Source organism: Acromyrmex echinatior, chromosome 5 (assembly GCF_024713525.1).
Source record: "Acromyrmex echinatior isolate Ae372 chromosome 5, ASM2471352v2, whole genome shotgun sequence".
In the NCBI taxonomy this organism is placed as follows: domain Eukaryota; kingdom Metazoa; phylum Arthropoda; class Insecta; order Hymenoptera; family Formicidae; genus Acromyrmex; species Acromyrmex echinatior.
Window position 1 is genome coordinate 9,228,155 of NC_141856.1, and position 21,150 is coordinate 9,249,304.

The following is a 21,150-nucleotide window of genomic DNA, read 5'->3' on the forward strand; positions in this document are numbered from 1 at the left end:
GAATTGACTCCATGCTTTACTTCTCGCTTGTAAATTTATTGCGCTTTTAAATTGAAGCCCTTATTGGCAAAAGTTTGAAATTTACGATAGCACACATTTCGTTATGAACGTCATTAACTTTTATATGTGAAAGATACGCGAACAATGACTGAAGCACACGCTGCTTCTTCTAATTTGAATCAAACGAATTTCTGCTCGTTTTTAGCTGTAATCTCTCGATAGAACATTTCTCAATGCATTTCCCAAGCATATCATTATGCACTGCTAGAAGGAAATAGAGAGGGTGAAATACAAGCGTCAATTATCGACTATGTTAAACGAAGCGTGTAGCAGCTGTTTAAATTTCACGGCAAAAGGGAAAACCCTGTTAGTTAGGTATATGTATGGACAGTTTAATACTAAATTTGTACCTTGTACTTTATAGGGTGCTTGATTGTTAGATGTTACATTGATGATGGTAATCTCGTGCGATAATTGTTTGTTCCAAATTGTCTATGAGTTTATTATCTGAATCATATTACGTGCATAGTATATAAATTTTTAAAAGCAAGTCCGCGAACTATTTTCAAACGTAAAATATGACGCAATGGAGAAAAATAAACGTGTTTTAAAAATAACGCCGAGATATTTCCCTTCTCTACATAATGTTTTAACGAGAAAAACTCAAAAGGGATTGTATTGTTTTTATGTGTTATATTAATCATTTTGGTTTGCAAAATGTATATTGTATTCTCCTTTGTCTTTATTTCCAATTTAAGAATACAAAAATTTGTAGTAAAAAAAAAATAAAAAATACTTTTTGTAGAATGAATACATTTGTAGGATTTTATTTATGTATATGATATAATATATGTAATGTTTCTATCGATTTTCTTTTTCCTCTTTTTCTTATTATAATACAAAACATTTATCGTATCAAATACAAAAATATTCATTATATTTTTCTTTAATGTACATGATTTCTAAATCTGATTTATTCTCTCTTGTAACAATGTTTGTTGATAATCCTTAAAGTTATTACTTGTAAATTTCGTTCTATTTTTATGTGCGATGATGCTTTTCAAACGTAATCAGCGCGTAATGTCAACATACGTATTCCGACGTCAATAAAGAGACACAATTTTCTTCTCTCTATGTTTTGACTTCTATAATATCATTCATTTGAAATTCCAATGTTTTGACAATTTATTTTGAGTGTGACGAAAACTATTGTGGAGACGTCTTGAACGTTATTCTTGAGTACGGTAGTTTTTATAGTTATACATTACAGTGAAGAGGACTTTGTGGATTTAGTTATCATCAAACTGTAGAGGAACTGTAGAAGAATAAGCATATAAAAACCTAATTTTAACTGAATAATATTATGTTACGATGATTAACGATGTTGTTATTTTTATTAAAATCGATTTTGCGTTAAGAATAATTTTATAAATATAAACTTCATAATTTCTTTAAGAAATAAAAAATTATATAAAATACACACACATACAAAGTATATGAATAGGTTTATTACGTATAATACTTTGGTAAGAAAAAATAAAATATATACTGAAAAAAATTTTAAGAATTTTATTAAATATTTGTTTGAATAGTACTAACGAAATGTTTACTGAATATAAATACACACATATATATATATATATATATATATATGTATAAATATAAATATAAATATATATTTATTTAATTTAAGCACAATTTTTTAAATTTTAAGTAAATGTTTATTTACTATAAATATTAGTTCTATTTACAACAAGTATTTAATTAAATTTAGTGAATTTTTTTCAGTGTAATATACGCTTATTAAGATTGAGAAATGCTGATTATTATATGAATTCTACTTCATTGCTATGCAGAGAACGTTTCAATCGAAATCGAGACGCAGTTTCGTTGCTCCTTGCGTTTATTGTTTTCCACCTCTATTTTCTCATACAAATTGGTGAGTATTATGAATATTGCAAATTCAGCGAAAGAGATGATTGCAAGCCTCTAAAATTCATCTCAATACATTTTGTTCAAAGAATATTACCCAGATTTGATAGAAAATCGATAATTCGGGGAGCTTCAGGAAGTGATCATAATTAGCTTTATTAAATATTAATTCCCTAACCACAATTTCCCATTATGTATTATTTTACCTTTGGTTCATATTAATTGCTATATGTTCAATCCTTTAATTACATTATTAATTGCTATATACTAAATTATTTGTTGCTCAATCGGAACTAGAATATTATTTAAAAATATCGATTAGGATAAAGCATTGAATTTAAATTGGTATCTGAGAATTTTGAATTCAACAATAATCGACATTTTAAAATAGCTCTAATAGTACTTCGAATTTCTTCAAAATTAATTTACTAGTAGTGTCTATATTATTAATAGTACAAATTATTATTAAATATCTATACTAAAAGAATTGCGCTTGATTAAAATATAATTTACTTCTTTAATATGATAATAGAAGATAAGAGATGAAAAATATAAAAGATGGAACGTACTCATTTTTTTATATTAAACCAAATAAAACGTCGAAATTTAAAATTATTGCACGCAACGTAGTTATTCTTGCACTGCTTTTGTAATTGCTTCTATACGTCTCCAAGATATATAACACAGTCGTGGTCTCTATCCTCCCGTTCGCTGTTAACGAATGTTACGGGCCTCAGTGGAGCGAGACCTCGCCCTCGGACGCGCAATTCCGGTTGATATGCAACATATGCATGCCACGAAATACGCCGCAGCATATATCCGTCTATGTGCTCTCTTGCCTTTGTAATTGAAGTGTTCCAGCGTTGACACGCTGGCTATGTCCTGAAATAATTCCAAGTATTTATAAGTACAATTATATTACAATTTATCTTTTAATAGGGACGCTTGTATAAACATTGTCATTCTTTTGCGAACATACAAAACCACCTGTTTGAAAATTTATTTTTTCTGATATATTTACAATTCAATGTGAATTTATACTAATGTAATTTATATAAACGAATTGATTAATACAAATCTTTTTTATACAAATTTAGGATGACTTTTTATTTAAAATATTTATATCGATATTTATATATTCCTATGTGAGATATAGAGTTTGATTAATAATAGGGAAATAGTTAAATTATTTGGAGAACAATAAATTCTAAGGGCGATTTAAAAAATCAATGTATAAAATTTATATATGCCATATGCATCAAGAAATTACAAACTTTATATATGATTTAGTTGAAATGTGCCGGTATCAGTTTGTTTTATACCTTATGTCAGTGTGGATGAAACTAAATATATACGGTCGTAATTCATTTACGGATATAAATAGCAGCGTAAAAAGTGTGTGCTTTGCATTTTTAGTCAAAACTGTGAAAGATATTGCACATTTTACTAGAATTTCTACGTAGATTGCGACATATAAATCAACCTTTTTGTTGAAACAAATATGAATCGGGAAAGAAATTAACACCTATATAAAAATTCACTCGTGAAATTCTATTTAGCAAATTTTCTATTACTTTTTCAAATATTATTTTATATTGAAGAGAATATGTTTATTCGCATTTTTTCTGCCTCATTTTGCTAATATATAATAAAAAATGTAAATTTAGAGTATTAATACGTAACTTGAATTTAAATACTGCAAACGATGATATTATTTTTATATTAGTTAAAATATTTTTGTATATTACTGATGTCCAGAAAATGGCATATGTAATAAAAGATAAAAATTTAAAATAAAATATTTTATAAAACCAAACGAGACGTAAACAATTTTAAATTGCAACGTTGCAACTGCTTCAAATTGCAGCATATAAAAGTTCATAATAAAACTGATCTTGTCGAAGATAGAAATTGCGTTTATGATTGTGATGTAAACGTGAAATAAAGTTCATAGAACACTTTGACGATTTCAGATAAGTTTATTATAAAATTTGGCCTAAAGAAATATTTTATTTACAAGCTCTTTGTAAAGCTTTTCACACTTTGACTGCGCGAGACATTTGTTCTGTTATTTCAGTTTCAATGTCCAGTGTCAGACATTTCAGTCGAATATTCTGAAACAGTTTCGGCGGATGTTGTTCAGTGTAGCGTAAATATACGGTGCAATGGATTTACGACGCGGCGTACATAAGCGGATTTTACATATGAACATTAATTACGACTAATTACCGTACAAGTTGTTATGATAATAACATGTAAATGTAATTATTGACAAGTGCTATTTACCAAAGCAATAAATACAAAAATCGCTGTTAAACAAGTACATTAGTCCATATTTTTAGTTACATCCTCTACACATGATTCTCTTTTATTAATACGTAATCGTTTTCATATAATGAGCGATTGTTTATTGTTTCATTGATAACTAAAGCAAAAACAAATGATAAATATCAGGCATTTGACAGAATCGTGTGTAAAAAACAGGTTCTCTGAATTTGATAGAACGAATCCACGATTAATTCTAACGATTGATGGATACAGTTGAGCGAAATTCGTTAGTCTTTCTTATCGTAAATCTCTGTTCCATTTGAGTGAGATTTTATTGGTTAAAATTACGATATCTTATCTAACATCAGAACAGAAAGATTTTTATTTTGTAAAAATTTCTAAGAATCTACAATAAGATATTTGATAGTTGCATTAATCCAGACTGTTATGAAATTGATTGAGGAAATTATACCATACGATGAAATTGATATCCATTGATATTCTGTTTGCGTCTACTGCAGCGGCACTGTTGTAATTAATTACTATAATTTCTGTATGTCCCTCGTGCATGATTTCCAGCTCACATGATGATTGCCATTTGGGCAGTCAGTGTATCTGTTGCTGGTCAAATCTGCCATCAGAATGTCATCTATTGCGCATCGCCGTAATCAACTTCATCAAATCAGTTGCAGTGGATTATGTCCCATCGATTAAATTTAATTTGGGTCAGATTGATGCTCCCGATGTCAATGGCAGAATCTGGAATTGCACGTCTATAGCTGGAATGTATTTTATTTTTTGATTTGATCTTTCGCACAATTTATAGTGTTTGATCATATCGTTCGGTGTTTTCTCTTCGTTCAGTTTCAATCACCATTTCAGCGTCATGCTTGATGGATATCCATGAATGATATGGGCGGCAGAAATCTTTTATTGGTTGAGACGTTCCGTTTGTTACCAGGAAATATAAGTGTCACTGCTTCAAGATTATCTAAGTCGTTGTAGATAACTCACGCTATAGAACACGCACGGATCAATAAGACTGAAACCGTGGAGGATAATGGTTGATGGTTAATCGAGGTGATTACATAGCTTAAAGGCTTTACGATTAAGATACGCTGGCGTGACACGTGCTTCGAACACAGAGAATCGATAAACATCGCGATTCCTATTAGCGCAAGGTTCCAGCCGTCTATGTATCATGCCCATCTAGAAGTGGGTGTAAGTGGGGAATAGCTTTAACCATCTGATCATTCGGCTCATTCGCGATTTATCTTCAGTACCGTTTTATTCGTCGTGCTTAGATAAACGTACGCGAAGTTGTTGTATACGTACCGATAATCAAGAAAAATCCAAGCCTCGACTTTGTGGAATTGGAAAAACCTCAGTCGAGACAGGTAAACTTCGGTATTAAGATAAATGCTGTGATACGAAGGAAACGTGCGTGGGTTGCCATTCCAATTAAATATCTTTTGTATATAAATCTACAGTAAATAGTTTATTAAAAGCTAAACATTAATGCTATATATTATGTCTCTTATCCATATACATTTTTATGATAAAGTAGTTAAAGTAGACTAATATTAAGTAATAATTGGATATTAAAGATCGATAATTTATAATTTTAATTAAATATTTTATTAATAGTATATATAAATATATACAAACATAGATAATTTTATGGAATTTTAAAAAGTATTTATTAATTCGAAATATGTAATTCGTAATATGAATATTTAAAAAATGGTTTTCTTAATCAATAAAATTTTATATGAGAGGAAAAATTATTTATTTTACATTACGAATTTTTTCTGCATGCTACTTGTAAAAAATCATATTTATGTATTATATCTAATAAATCATTACATAAAAAGAATTATATAAAAAGGATATTTCATATATATTACTAATATACATTAAAAATAATTATTTGTTAAAAGAATAGCTTGCAATATAAATTCAATTGTGATAAAAAGTGATCAGTATGGCAATACTTGAAACCGGTACACAGAAAATATATATAAATTATACATTTGTCATAATTTTATGCACGGACTTTTCGACAGAAAATGCTAAGTTCCATGAGAGTGATTGCAATTTGACCACTTGATATTTCTGCTTTATGTCAGGCGTAAAATATTTCATCATCGTAGTGCTGTCCGTAAGCTCCATCAAATAGAGTTACATAGTTGTGCACGACGGTGGTCGTAGAGTGAAAATGACAAGTGATGTGCCAGAAGCTAATAGAACTGCTCGACACCGACGTAGATATAGACGCATATGCGAAGGTGTCCTCATTTTCAATATTACTCTTCGATATAGCAAATTCATAATTGGTACTCCACCCATCGTTATAATAGCGATTATATATCCACTTATTACTTAATTAATATAACACTTGTAGTAGTCGGAGTCAACGTCGTGATAATTAGATGTACAACTGAAGGTGATTGTTGCAAGCGGCATTAAGCATCACTTAGCACGAGATCTAATCAATGTTTATTAAACGTGACTTGTTTTTCATAAGTGAATGTTTAAAGAATGACTGCACATATTCCGTGGCTACGAGTTATGTAAATATTATAAATTTTAATTAAGTAAATATATCGACTTCCTTCTCTTATCATTACGTTTCGTCTTCTTAAAACAATTCAAGTATTTATCTAATTGCAAAACAATTATTCATGTGCAATACTGCAATATTCAAGTCTCAAGCAAAATAAATAGAAATCCATTGAATAAATTCTGTATTCAATTAATTTATAACATAAACATTTAATCACAGCAAAGACATTTAAACACGAGATACTTGATCAATTTATTTTTGCATATATATTAATCGATTTAATAAAATTAATTTGTACATATCGAAAACATACATATTACAGGTCCCACAATCACAATATTCTAATAGAATATTTTGAAAGTAAAGTATAGAGCAAAACTCTAATATGAAAATGTCAAGGCCGCAGTAGTTTTTGAAGTATACCTGAACAATAAAACCGATAATATCGCATTCCGAGAAATTCGCGTGTTGAGGCCCGTAGTTACACAGACACGTGTTGCTAAGAAATGACAAACTAGTTCGTGTACTATGTAATATTACGAAATATCTATGTAACAGAAACAAAAAATAAAAATTGTATCAATAAGTTATATACGTAGTCTTTAGAAAGACAATGATCGGAAATAACAAAGTAAGATTTATAACAATAAAATAACTTAGCAGTAAGATGTAATAATTTGATCACAGCCAACACTTTCGCTAAAAATTGTAATCAATTCAAGTTTCTTGTATCTTAAAGAATGCCGACGAAACGGCTATTAAAGATAACTCTTCCTAGCAATTAGAGGATAAATAGAGCTAAAAATTGAAAGGAAGGTACGAGGACAAATCAGTCAGTTAATCAGTTAGTTAGTCATCAGTTAATTACACGAGTATTACGTAAATTGTATAAAAGATTAACACAAGAAGTATATAGAAATAAACTTTATTAAGATTAAAACAAGTTAGTTCATTTCTGAATTTTCGCGGAAAGTCCCATCGCGTAAAAATTCTATGCGATATTACTGTTATCTTTAAACGATTATAATTAAAAAAACTATTGTATGATTATAATTAAAAAACCTCGATATTTTTATATTCGAATTTTTTTTGCTTTATCTTTGAGATACGCTAGTAAAATATTGTATGATAATGTGAAATATTCCGTATATAGATTATACACACACACACACACACACACACACACACACACACACACACAGTGAATGCAAAAAGTATTCGTACAAAGAAAATATTTTTTTAAAAAATTAGTTTTAAAAAGTAAATATTATCCAACGAGAAAAATGAGTCATCGAATCGATGTCGAATCGATATCGATATGATTTCAATATCAATTTAACGTCGATTCGACGTTTATTGATGATCGTTTCTTGCCGAATAATTAACAATTTATTCATAAAAAATAAAATAGACTGTATATTTCTTAAAATTTATATATCAAAAAGATGTGCATTAATTACAAAAAATATATCATCTGAAAAATAAGCAAAAATTAAAAATTGTATTGTTTAGATGCTTAAAAAGTATTTGTGTACATTCGAGAAATTTAGCTTCTAAAATCAGGAATACATGCAAAGCTCGTTTGTTTATGTTAGAATAGAATATATTCATTGTATAAAATTGTTAATTAATGTTTATTTTCTACAAATAAGACTTTTTTTATAAAAAATTTCTTTGTGCAAATACTTTTTATACTCACTGTATATATACATACACGAATTATCTTTTATATATATATATATATATATATATATATTAGGTGTTGGAATTAATTCGTAGCGTTTTTTAATGAAAGAATGTTATTTATTTCACATGAGCATTAAAAAATACATTAATGAAAGTACTTCCCATCACTTGTAAAACGCTACGAATTAATTCCAACACCTAATATATATATATAATATATATATATATGTGTGTGTATATTTATTCATTTTAAATGTTACACACAGCAATCAACAATCTTTTGTTTTTGCATTATAGATTTCCATCAAATTGCATAATGTTGCTCGACATTTCATCGATAAACTTGTTTTGCGTCGCGTTGTCGTGTGCATCTATTTTCGTGTGACAGAGTCCCAGTCTGATCAGCATGTTACATATTCCAAGCGACGTGCACAGTCGGAATGGAAATTGTATCAGGCGATTAAGGTGCGTGAAAGGAGCAAGGATACCTCTTTCCAAGGACAGACTACTTATTGATGCTGGGGGGTAACCGTGTATCTCGTCGCTGCGCCAGAAAATAGTTATGCAATTCCTCTCGGATTTCATTGTTGAATTCCTACATGAAGCACTACACAAATCAAAACTGATGTAATATTAGTAGCAAAAAGCGTGGAAGTGAAATATTTGTGTCCGTATAAAACAATGTTAATTTGTCATATATTCGATACCACAACATGCCGTTTCCTCGTTCACTGATTACCTTGAAATCGTTATTGGCTTTACGCAAATCGCGTGGCTGGTGACCATTATGAGAATAAATGTGAATATTCAGTTTCAATTTTAATTTCACAGTCCATAATCATTCACCGATATCCTCCGATGGAAATTGCGACTGATATAACGAGGTCTTTTAATTCAGACGATTTAAATGTACATTGCAGTTAAAAAGATAAATTGACATTAAAATCTCAAATACAAATTACATCTTTTGTCTTTGTGAATAGGCGAATATTAGCGATAGTTATGTCATTTCTTATGACTATTTCTATATTTTTATTTTTATTTTATGATTCTATTTCTCTCTATATTTTAATTTTATTTTTCGAAGGAGTTGTTCATCTTTACAAGTGAATTTATCGACGAAATTGATAAATATCCGACAAAAATTAATATTTTACATTGACTGAATCATGACGATTGATAAAACCGAGATGTCGAGAGAATTCGTGAAAGTGCCAACCCCGAATTTCGAACCATCGGAACGATGGCGAATTATGAAGAACATTCTAGTGATTAGTTGCGCTTTTATGGTGAATTTTACTGCTTTTATGGGAGCCTCGAACTTACAGAGCTCTGTCAACGCAGATCAATCGCTAGGCACATTCACATTGTCGGCAATTTATGGTAGTCTACTCTTCAGCAACATTTTGTTACCCGCTTTAATTATAAGGTAAAGTAATTTTTCTTATATATTTTTATTTGCACCATGGTGTAATAATTAATTTCGTGTAAGTCGAAAATCAATGTACGACTTGATATAATAATGTAGTTAAAGACTATTCTGATTGCCGATATTTTGCATCTCAGCTAAATGGAGAACTCTTGTCAAATCCGATTGCTGTTACTTGTTATCGCGGTAGAATGAATAGAAAGTTTATGTGTGTATGTGGGAAATGTATATCGTCAATTATGGTAGACGCCGGAAATGTTCGATGTGTTTCCTATATGTGAGGAACTAACAAACAGCTAGAGTTCTACACACAATCCCACGGCACTAAACTTTATTACGCGTTGTCGTTTTCACCTTGGCCCGGAATTACGTTACATGGAATCCCCGTGGGTTCGAGTATTAGACAAGAGTGAAATGAATATATCTGGATATTTGCGCGAGGATTCAGTATGACATCTTCATAGTCAACATAAGATAAAGCGAAAAGCCTTTAATATACTGTATTTACTAAAATTTAATATACTGTATTTACTTTAATTACTAAAAAGTAATTTTACAAAAAAAAAAGAAGGATGTATAAACATATATGGATATTACATATTTCATATATGATTATACATGTTTATGAATATTTGTGTATGTTTATTACATATTTATACATATTCATGTATGGAACAATTTTTTTTTATAAGAATAATATATAATTTGTATTTATGTAATTTTGTTCCAGCTGGTTAGGATGCAAGTGGACAATGTCGGTTTCTATATTGGCTTACATGCCTTTTATAGCTTCGCAGTTTTATCCTAAATTTTATACTATGATTCCCGCTGGATTGTTAGTCGGATTAGGCGGTGGGCCACTTTGGTGCGCAAAATGTACTTATTTAACTGTGGTAGCAGAAGCTTATTCGACCGTTTCAGATATAGACGTGGATGTCCTTGTTACAAGATTTTTTGGTCTTTTTTTCATGTTTTATCAAATGGCACAAGTATGGGGAAATCTTATATCTTCAGCAGGTGGGTCATTGTATAGATATACTTATGGACATATGTGATGCTCAAATTTATATTTCACGGATCAAATGTGTTGAAAAAATTGTTATTAGCATATTATTTGTGTCTATTTTCGACTTGGACAACATTTCGTTTGTTAAATGTTAATTTTGATGACGTAAGAATGAATCTGTAATTGCTTTGGGATGTTTTAAAGCGTGAAATAAAAGTTGCCGTTCTGAATACTAACGAACTAGACAAGAATTTTATTGTCGACTGGTATATGTAAATATTTAAAAATTTCCATAATTATTTTATAAATTTAGTATACATTGATTGAAGACTATATTAAGAAATATCCAAGAATATATAATATATTTTATGACATTATTTATAATAATAGTGATCGGTATCTAACATAGCTTTAATAGCTTAGTTTATTATTTATATAATTTATAAATTTAATTTATTATATTATATTTAATTCAATTTGTTTGCTTTGCTAGAATATGAAAAAAACTATGATTAATCTACCAAAAATAATATAAAAAAAACAAGCAACTTTTTTGAAGTAAAAAACTTAATGCTAAGAATTATTTCTTAGCTTTTCAAGATAAAATATATCCTTGCTACAATTGTTTAATTACCTCTTATTTTAAGATAAAATTATAAACGACTATGAAATCACGAACCGGAATGAAGTGACGCAAAAAAACTTCGTCTGCAGTCCGCGCAATCTTTGCGGAAGCGTATATGAATGCGTTGCTGCTAAGCTATAAAAACGCGAGCGCCGATGAAAACGAAATTAAGTTTCTACTACCGCGAATCATGAGATTATAAAACAATGACACAGACTGCGCAGTAACTAGAGTTTGGTCGGGCATTTTAATGACCATATTTTGTTTCAATGAAACATATATTTCAGTATACTTATTCATGAGAACAATTATCGGTATAATAATTGATAGTATCTCTATTTTTGTAATTGTGTCACCCTTGTGTCTTTCATAATTTTTTAATGCGTCAAATTCAGTGGCGAGTATATTTTCGCAGAAATAATTTTGTAATTATAATATTTTCTTTATTTTTTCATTAACGTTTCTCTTATAGTTCTTTCATATGGAATTGACACGATTGTCTCAAATGTCACCCTGAACAGTAGCGTTGTGGCCAAAATTTGCGGGGCCAATTTCTGTGGGGTATCTGAGGAAAATGAAAATCCAAATTTACAACGACCTCCAATAGAACGAATATATCTTATTTCTGGAATTTATTTAGGCTGTATGATATTAGCTTGTCTAATAATCGCGTTTGCCGTTGATCCTTTATCCAGGTACATCTTACGTTTATAATTTGCGATTTTCATTGTCAGAAATATAAATATTATAAAATATTTATATTATTTATTTAAATAATAAATTATGTTCGTATAATATGAGTTTTATATATATATATATATATATATATATATATACTCTCACTAAGGAGTAACATAAATGTTAGTTATAATTTCCCACTCCATCAATATAACTATATAATACAGTGCGTCATATTAGAATTATATTGTTAAGAAAAATTGTAACCAACAGAGTCATATTACTGTTAGTTATATTTGCTGAGTATAAGAAATTTCTTACGCTGGAATTTATGTCCATCTTATAGATACGACAGAAATAGAGCCCGCTTAGTGAAAGGATCGTCCGGATTCAAGTTCTTGACCGTGACATTAAAACTACTAAAAGAGAAGAATCAACTTTTAATATTGCCGATAACGTTGTTTATTGGGGCTGAGCAAGCGTTTTTATTTGCCGATTATAACGCAGTTAGTAAGCTATATATAAGACTGCAGAAATTTAAAGAAAAAAAAAAAAAAAATAAAATTTGCGTTTAATTAGTAATAAGAGAAGAATTTGTATTATAAAAGAACAATAATGTTTTTTATATTTTTTATAGTCATTTGTTTCCTGTGCTTGGGGGATTAATAATATTGGTTACGTGATGATATGTTTTGGTATCACAAATGCTATAGCTGCACTTTTTACGGGAGCTATCGTGAAATTGACTGGAAGAAAGTCTGTAATGATTTTTGCTTTTTGTTTACACTTGAGTCTTTTCGTCTACATGTTACGATGGAAACCGACACCAGAACAGGGTATTATCTTCTTTCTGCTTTCGGGTTTATGGGGTGTGTGCGATTCGATCTGGCTAGTACAAGTTAATGGTAAGAAAAATTAATAAACTGCAGTATTTAATATAAGTGTATTTTCAGTCATTTACTATTAATCAAAAATTTTATATACAATATTTATATATTGCGTACCGTTAATAATTGTAAAATTATTGTGCGGTAATCACTAAGTCGAATTTCCCAGTTTATTTGTTGTACGTAAAATTATATCGACAGATATCTCCACTGATGGTATTATACCAACCAATAGTATAAAACAATTTTATTTTTGCGTCTTTAAAGAAATTGTTAATGAATTAAATTGTTAATGTATACATCTCATAAATTTAATATGTAACAGTTAATAATTTTACGATTTTCAGCATTAAGTGGAATATTATTCCCTGGTCGAGAAGAGGCAGCTTTCGCAAATTTCCGCTTGTGGGAGTCCACTGGTTCAGTGATAACATATGTGTACAGCCCATATCTGTGCACTTGTACGAAGCTATATCTTTTAATCGGAATACTGTGCGTTGGAATGAGTGGTTTCGGTGTTATCGAGTGGTTAGGTATTCGAGCAGACAGAACTGTTTCCGATAACAAGCCTGATTTAGAATTAATGAATGATAGAGACATCAATCGATAAAATATAGAAGTAGTAGGTATCGTCTTTTTCAGTTGACGGAATTGTAGAAAACTGTCGAAATGTTTATTTTTTAATATTATTAAAAAGTATATCAAAACCAAAACTTAACAAAAAAATTTATTTCTAAAAAGTTTCTAAAAAAATCAGTTTCTGAAAAATGCTTTTCAATATCATTATTTATAATATCCTCAAAGTACATGATAAGAAATAAATTGAGAGTCTATTAAATGTACCTGAAATTATTAAGATAAGGAGAAAAATTATTACAAATATTATCAAAAAGATGAGATTTAAGAAAAAAAAGTTCGATTAAAAAAATTAAGAACCGATAATTATGTTATATGTAAATAAAATTACAAAAACATGTATACAGTACAACAATTACTAATTTGAAAATAAAATGATTCTTAATCGCGAAGAGTCATAGGTACGACTTTTTGTTATTTGTACCACAATATATGTTTTTATTTTATTTTTGTGGACACCTACTAAATTTTACACAGGTATTCGCTTAACGGCTAAGATTTTTCTTGTCCTTCATTTTAAATACGTAATTTAATATTACATCATGTGCCTAGGTGCTAACATTCAAGCTAAAGCTACGGCTGCTTAGTTTAATTGTATACTTATGTGCTTAATTGCCGACTGTGCTTATTTCGTTACCGAGATCAATTGATTCCCGCCTTCGGGCGAAGGCAGATTACCGAGTTGCGTGATTTTCCCATAGTTAACCGATATTTTCCGATAGCGGTAATGTCGAATCAATTGATCGTCGAATTGTAATTTAGCATCGTTAAATTGCTGATTGTATCGTGATTATTAGCTTAACTTTGCATTCATCGTATTTACAATTCAAGTTCTGCAGTTCAGTTATATACTTTATAAAACGTAGTAGGAACTTTGGTTTCGCTGGGCAATGTTTCATGAGCAGTTTCCTCTTATTGATTTGTTACTTTATTTCGTGTCTCGACGTAGCTCTTTTTAGGGGGAGGGGGGTGTTCATTTCTTCTTTACTCCGTTATGAAATATCTACTCGTTCTCTCTTGTTTGGTCTATTTTTAATTTACCAAAATTATCGGACAAGGCGAGCAATTCTGCTGGAAACTGCTATAAAACATTCGCCCGTGGATCTATCTTCCTTAATATGACACTCACGAATACAATTCACATTTTTTTGTAATACTCATGTTTATATTTTCGTAAGGATCTATTTGAATATTTCAATTTCACGAAGAAAATACACATAATTCTTAAACCGTCTTTGCGTTTTTATTTTTATCACTACCGCAGTTTTTTCGTCGCTCTGCTCGTTTTCTCTCTTTCTCTCTCTCCCTCTCTCTCTCTCTCTCTCTCTCTCTCCCTCTCTCTCTCTCTCTCTCTCTCTTCCTCTTCTTTTCTTACTCATATAACAAAATTTAATAACCGGAATATTTCTGTACAAACATTTTCGCTCTTTTATCAAAAAGGATAACATACACATTCCACCTCTTAATAAAAAATTTTGAATTTTGCGTTTTGCCCCATCGTGTATCTCTTTATTCCCACTCTCACGCCATTTCCTTCACACTTTTCATACTCTCTTTTATTTATATAATACATTTTAGGAACAGATCACTTTGCTCGTCTCAGCTTAAAAGTAAAACCTTAAAATATTATTTATTTTTAGAAATTTATTATTTTTTTAACCATGTAAATCTTCTTTGCATGAATTCAGCTATTTTATAGCTATGATAATAAAAGTTAATTATAATATTACAATGTCTAGGTATATCGTAATATGTACATGCTACCCTTGCGCCCCTAGCTACTCGTCAAGTTAGAGATTTCACAATATTATCGTAATGAATAGCCCATTATAAAGAGGATGAAGTACATTTTATGCACAGTTCTTACTCATTAAACGCGTCTGCTAAGTATTAAGAAAACCGTACTTTAAGAACTTCGTTTAAATATCCTTTTGTGCGTGAAAACGACTGCGGGTTGTTGATCGCTTGTAACTAAATAATTACGTCAACGTATTGCAAATCAAATGTCTAATAATCGCTATGATGTGCGAGGCGACTTTACATGGCCACGTTATTATGATTTCTTTTTTTTTTTGTTAAAAGAGAAATAATAATGCATAATAATTCTTCGATTTTAAAATTACGCATCTGTAATATTTTTTTACTGTACACATATTTCAAAAGAATTATTCGAGTATCTTTAGCTTTCCTATTTTTTCGCGCAATTATAAATACAAAATTGAAATAAAGGAATGATACAGAAACATATTTCGCGATCAAAGAATTATGTTTCTTCGAATATCCCGCAGATCGAAATCAAGCTCAGATAAAATCGAAGTTTTTGTCCGAGCTTTATCGTTTATTCAGCGAATAAGCGGATCGCATATATGTATAGGAACGGAGGATGCGTGCTCATTTAACACGTATACGTCTTACATGGCAGATTATCACGGACTAGTCTTGCAGAAACTCGAATCTTGTCTGTCTCTAACTGCATCTCTCTTTCTCTCTCTCTCTCTCTCTCTCTCTCTCTCTCTCTCTCTCTCTCTCTCTTTTCCTACAGGATTAAATATAACTTCAGGAGCGGCATGTGGTATATAATCGTTTATAGCATACTTTCAAAGACGTTATTGCATTATTTAGTCACTAAAGGAATTTCATTGATTTCTAAATACACTTGTAAATTACAGATCTTACGCGCATCAAAAACTCTCGACTAGATTTGTTATCGAAGTTATAAAAGAAATATTATTGTGCTCGTTATAACAATGTATATATATATATATGTATATATATATATATATATATGCAACGAATGATATTATATAATCAATAGAGACGATGATTTTTTTACTTCGTATTTGTTTTTTTTAAGCGATATTTTATTTGCGCAAATTCAACGAGCAATAATAATATCTCAGAATTCCTCGATCGTAGAATACAGTCGAAGTTTTTGTTGCACGCGGATGATTACCATCCTTCGAGTGTTTCCATTTTGAGTGCATTTTCGATTGTTCCGCCAGTTGATTAGGAATCAATTGTACGTAGTTGTTTAAACGTTCGCCGCTTATGTACTAGCATTCTTGTAAGTAACCATTTTAAAGGTAGCTAAATTTTTATTAGTTATTATTCGTGCGACGATTTACATGTCTTTCCGCCCGGTTTTGATAGATTGTATTCCGAAAAACGTACGTGTCCCGGCAAATATTGCAATCAAGCAACTGTAATTAATTAGAAAAGCCTAGAAGCGATTTTTCTACAGTTGCTTCTGACAAACTTCATGTAATTCGATCGGGACATTTACGTTCATCAATTCGTTAATGCTTGCCGATAGTCCGTTCGTTCGAAATTCGAAACTGGATCAGTTAGTGTTTTCCGGTGAATATATATCTATGAAAATTGGAAGCGCGCGACGGATTGGTACCAAATGAGAGACAACGATTTCAGATTATCAATTTTCGATATTCGACTCATGTATACATCACATATTCGTAGATTAAAGCTATTTACATATATAGATGTCGTATACACCTGCGATCACAATATTCGAAGGACTTCGCTTCGATCTAGAACGATCTTTCCGTACTGGAGCGAATTTGATAAATGTAGTTTTCTTTAATAAACATTTTTTTTTTCTTACTTATAACTTTCCGTAACAAACTACGGAAAATTGTTCTCGCGTTAGAACTGTTTATTTATGCTAGAGGAAAACGCGATATTGGAAAATTTTACGAAACGTGTTCTTCATCGTTCGTAGTTTGAAGCTTTTCTCATATATTGCCCGATTGTTCGGTAGATGTAATCCTTCCCTATACAACGCCTTTCGACATCATCCGCACCGTATTCTTCAGAGCTTGTCTCTTGTTGCAGAACCAAATTCTTATCACCTCTCTATCGTATCCTAATCGATGCGCTAAAGTCGTGATTTCGTTACCTGTAAAAAAAATAGAATAGAAACTTTTAATGTATTAAAATACGCAAAATTGCTCCGAAGAAGAACTAATAAGATTCTTCTAATAGCAAAAGACTTAATTATAGCAGATAGACATAAAACATAACTAACCAGTAGGATGAGTATTCCTGTCAAAATGTGCGTTCAGCAATTCCAAAGCCTGAGGCGTGAAGGAAGTCCGCCGTTTTCGCTTCTTGCTCGGTTCAACCCCGATGAAGTCCGTCAGATGATTAACGCCGCTCTTGTACCTGGAATCAGATGCACTACTCTTGCTCAAATTCGGAAGATTTCATCACTGACGTTTATTATTAACGTTACCGGCGCGCATTATACTTTCACGAAAAAATATATTATATATGTCCCTACTTGTTACAATTATGAATCGCGAAATAGGATCCCGTTTAAAAATCTGACGGGTTAATCGTCATATTTTTATAATAATTAATTACGTCCGTAAGTCTACATCGAGCTCAAAATTTCTCCTGTGGTTTACGAAATATTGTTATAAATCCAATATTAAAAAAAAATAATTCTGTTTACTGTTTTGCACGTTCGTAATTACGTTAGCGCGAAATAGGATACTGATTAAAAAAGGAAATCACCGGCGTCACGATATTCGTGCTCGGACACGTTCGGTCGCAAATATCCCGTCCGGTATTGGATTTTTCCCCGAGTACACACTCGGGTTGATTCACGAGTCGAACTTACTCCACGTATCGCGAAACAGAACTCACGGTGGCGGCAGCGATGCCCGATGGTGTCGACGTCGACTCAAATAAAATTAGCGATCGAATAGCCGTGACGCTTTCAAACTCAAATCTTCATTTCATTCGTTATCCAAGCTCATTAAATCGTGCAATCTCAGAAATATCTTCCATTTCCACAATTCTTCAATATTAAGAAGATATAATCAAGTGCTTCGATTTTTCCATGCATTTTTATTATTATCAATATCATTATTGTAATTTCTATGTACAATTATTAAGGATATTATAATCATAGTTCTTTATAATTAAATTAGATATTCTTATAAGAATTATTTGCCAATATGAATACATTTCTGTTTGCTTAAGTTTATTATTCTTACTGCTCAAAGAACAGGATAGAATCGAGTGAATACAAAATTTTTAATAATTGCATTAATTATCGAATAATAACGAGATTGATATTCATTATATTTTTCAGTCATTTTTTCTAATTAAATTAAGACAAGATATTAATTTATAATAACTATAAATCTATCATTGAAAAATCAATGCCGGTTATATCATCTAATGCGACAGTTTGGCCATCATTTCAACTTATTGATTTGGTCCAAACGACTTAAAAGAAATTTACATTAGAAAAGATCCGATCTCGAGAGTCTCGAGTCGAGAGTACGCAAACTTTTTTGGCGTCGGGCGACTAGTCGACATAATTTCATTTGACGGTAGTATTATCGGGTGGATGCGGTGCGGGGAACGACATGGAAAAAGCTCGCGGCCGCGACAGTAAACAGGAGAACTTCCGTTGGGACTCCCGGGTGAGCGATGAGAAGTGGGTACAGTGTGGCTGCGGGGTCGGGGAGCCTCGATGGTGGTACGGTCATAGGTACGTCGCGGTGCCGGCTCAAAATTTATGTTTTTAATTTAACTCCGAATGACCAACTGTCGAGTCGAAAAAAGTACACGGCGGGCCATTAGCATCGCGCGGTAATATTTCGTCGAATTCGCGAAAACAATATGCTAATGGAGAAGTCGGTGAGAGCGCGAAGAACCGATGCGACGCGACGCGACGCGACACGACGCGACGCGACGCGACGCGACGATTCGACGGGGGTTTGGATGCCACGCCGTTGGTATGCGTTAGTGACCGGTGAACGCAATGTAGAAACAACGCCAGGCATAAGAAGGGATAGAAAAGGAAGGCGAAGAAAGAGGAGAGAAATAAACGTGAGTTAATACGCGAGGGAACGTGAAAGCTGCGTGTAAGCTCGTGCGTGGGTGTTACACGTCGTTGTTGCGTACAAGTGTGAGGTAGAGGGAGAGACCATGGGCGGAGAGGCTTGAACGAGCATGAAAGGAAGAAGAAAGATGAAAGTAGAAGGAAGATGGAGAAATAGAGGCTGCGTGAGCGGAAGGAATGACAGAGAGAGCGTCGCGATGCCGCTGCGGGTAAGAGCGAGGTGACGGCGGTGGCGTGTAGCCTGTAGGTAGGAGGAGCGACGTCGGAGGAGAGGTACATCAGAAACCTGATTTTAATTAGTCCACAGTTTAATTACTCGGCAGATAAATCGTGCACGTGCACCGCATAAACTAGCCGCTTTCATTTTTCCCGGACGCGGCCGGCACACGGTCGACGCTTAGCTCTACGCCGCGCGAATGCAGGATGGGTCATTGTTAAGCCGGCTTGCTCTCGTGAAGAGAGAAACGATCGTACCGATATCGCTTCCGTCATCGAATCATTCGATTATTCTACGATGCGCTTCCGTGCCGATTTTTCTTTCATGGGCCGAAGACGTTGCGATATTTTATTTCCGAACAATCGCCAAGCATTTGCTTTTATGCGAATAAACGCTGCTGTTTATATTCGTAAGTTTAATATAGTCGTATTTCTTATTCTAATTGACTTATTCTCGCAATTGTAAATATAGGCACGAAACTTGGCAAGCACGTCTTGCAGATCTGTGTATTTATATTCATATTTCTTATATTTAGCACTGAATGTGACAGTTCAAATTGCATGCATAATTTTTTATACTCTAATACTTTATAGAGAAATTACCGTCGTATCTAAACGTTAATCTAAACGGGAAACTGAATATAAACTGAATAATATTTAGCTTCTTTGGATTAACATAAAAATCGCGATAATTGTAAATAGAAATAAGAAATACACAAGTCAATAATAATAATAATAATGTAGATACTAACTGTTTTAACTGTGATAAATTTAATATCCAATCATATTTTTAAAAAATTGCTGCAAGAGTGAAGAGTGTCTTAGCGCTCTTTGACGTCAAAATCGTATCGCAGTGCGTTTTAATCGTCGTACGACTACACGGATTCCTGATTAGCTCACGGTCTAAAGTTCATTAGATTTTATCATCTCGTAAAATTTACACCTTCTGGATACGTAGCTCGAGAAGCTTAGGGAGTATCTTTCGCGTCACAGTAAAGCCACCGCATTGCGTTGCTGCCGCGAACGAGTAGCCGCCTCGCGATCGTGCGGTAACGGTTTCTCCCATTCTAATTAACATTCCACATATTTATTAAATGCGGATCCGCAATTAATCAGGTGAATTCAATTAGCGAATTACCAATTAGCACGCACGCGTTCGCACGCTCTCGCACCGACGCGCAGACGCGAAGTCGAGGCCGCGCTGGACGATTGCGAAATAATCATGTATCAGAAATACAACGTTAAAACTTGACTTGCAGCCGAGAAAGTCTCTCTTTCTCTCTCTCTCTCTTTCTCTCTCTCTCTCTCTCTCTCTCTCTCTCTCTCTCTCTCTCTCTCTCTCTCCC

At 32.1% G+C, this 21,150-nt stretch overlaps 2 protein-coding genes and 1 pseudogene across 13 annotated transcripts in view; 1 reads left to right on the plus strand and 2 right to left on the minus strand.

Annotated features, from left to right (window-relative positions):
• Nucleotides 1-2,027: 2,027 nt before the first annotated feature.
• On the minus strand, nt 2,028-5,409 carry LOC147909783 (uncharacterized; annotated as a pseudogene). Its single transcript, XR_015545094.1, has 4 exons — nt 5,307-5,409; nt 5,041-5,215; nt 4,673-4,835; nt 2,028-2,814 (listed from the first exon to the last, which is right to left on the minus strand). The product of XR_015545094.1 is annotated as an uncharacterized LOC147909783 (transcript).
• Nucleotides 5,410-5,459: 50 nt separating this feature from the next.
• On the plus strand, nt 5,460-14,947 carry LOC105152960 (UNC93-like protein). 4 transcript variants are annotated; one of them, XM_087406176.1, is made up of 10 exons: nt 5,466-5,597; nt 6,330-6,488; nt 6,605-6,773; nt 8,750-8,917; nt 9,540-9,881; nt 10,612-10,898; nt 11,985-12,207; nt 12,537-12,696; nt 12,828-13,095; nt 13,425-14,947. In XM_087406176.1, the coding sequence occupies exons 5-10, from the start codon at nt 9,622-9,624 to the stop codon at nt 13,685-13,687; spliced, it is 1,461 nt and encodes a 486-aa protein (XP_087262302.1). In that variant the 5' UTR covers nt 5,466-5,597; nt 6,330-6,488; nt 6,605-6,773; nt 8,750-8,917; nt 9,540-9,621; the 3' UTR covers nt 13,688-14,947. The 4 variants fall into 4 exon arrangements, with proteins under 4 accessions (XP_011065840.1, XP_011065842.1, XP_087262302.1 ...); XM_087406175.1 differs by having other exon boundaries at nt 6,330-6,773; XM_011067540.2 differs by lacking the exons at nt 6,330-6,488; nt 6,605-6,773 and having other exon boundaries at nt 5,465-5,597.
• The window catches only part of pdm3 (POU-domain protein pdm3), a 164,120-nt gene continuing 157,091 nt past the window's right edge, over nt 14,122-21,150 (minus strand). For 5 of the 8 annotated variants that reach the window (XM_087406170.1, XM_087406174.1, XM_087406171.1 and 2 more), the window contains 2 exons: nt 17,756-17,907; nt 14,122-17,626 (listed from right to left, as the gene is read on the minus strand). In XM_087406170.1, coding sequence (XP_087262296.1) covers nt 17,502-17,626; nt 17,756-17,907 — 277 coding nt within the window. In that variant the 3' untranslated portion in view covers nt 14,122-17,501. The remainder of the gene's footprint in view (nt 17,627-17,755; nt 17,908-21,150) is intronic. The other 3 variants (XM_087406173.1, XM_087406172.1, XM_087406169.1) reach the window with 1 other exon arrangement.

Bases quoted from the DNA above. Each gene is read 5' to 3' on its own strand.
- LOC105152960 (XM_011067538.2), top strand. From the start codon at position 9,622: ATGACGATTGATAAAACCGAGATGTCGAGAGAATTCGTGAAAGTGCCA. The intron at 9,882-10,611 runs GTAAAGTAATTT...ATTTTGTTCCAG, and splicing joins TTACCCGCTTTAATTATAAG to CTGGTTAGGATGCAAGTGGA. The intron at 13,096-13,424 runs GTAAGAAAAATT...TACGATTTTCAG, and splicing joins CTGGCTAGTACAAGTTAATG to CATTAAGTGGAATATTATTC.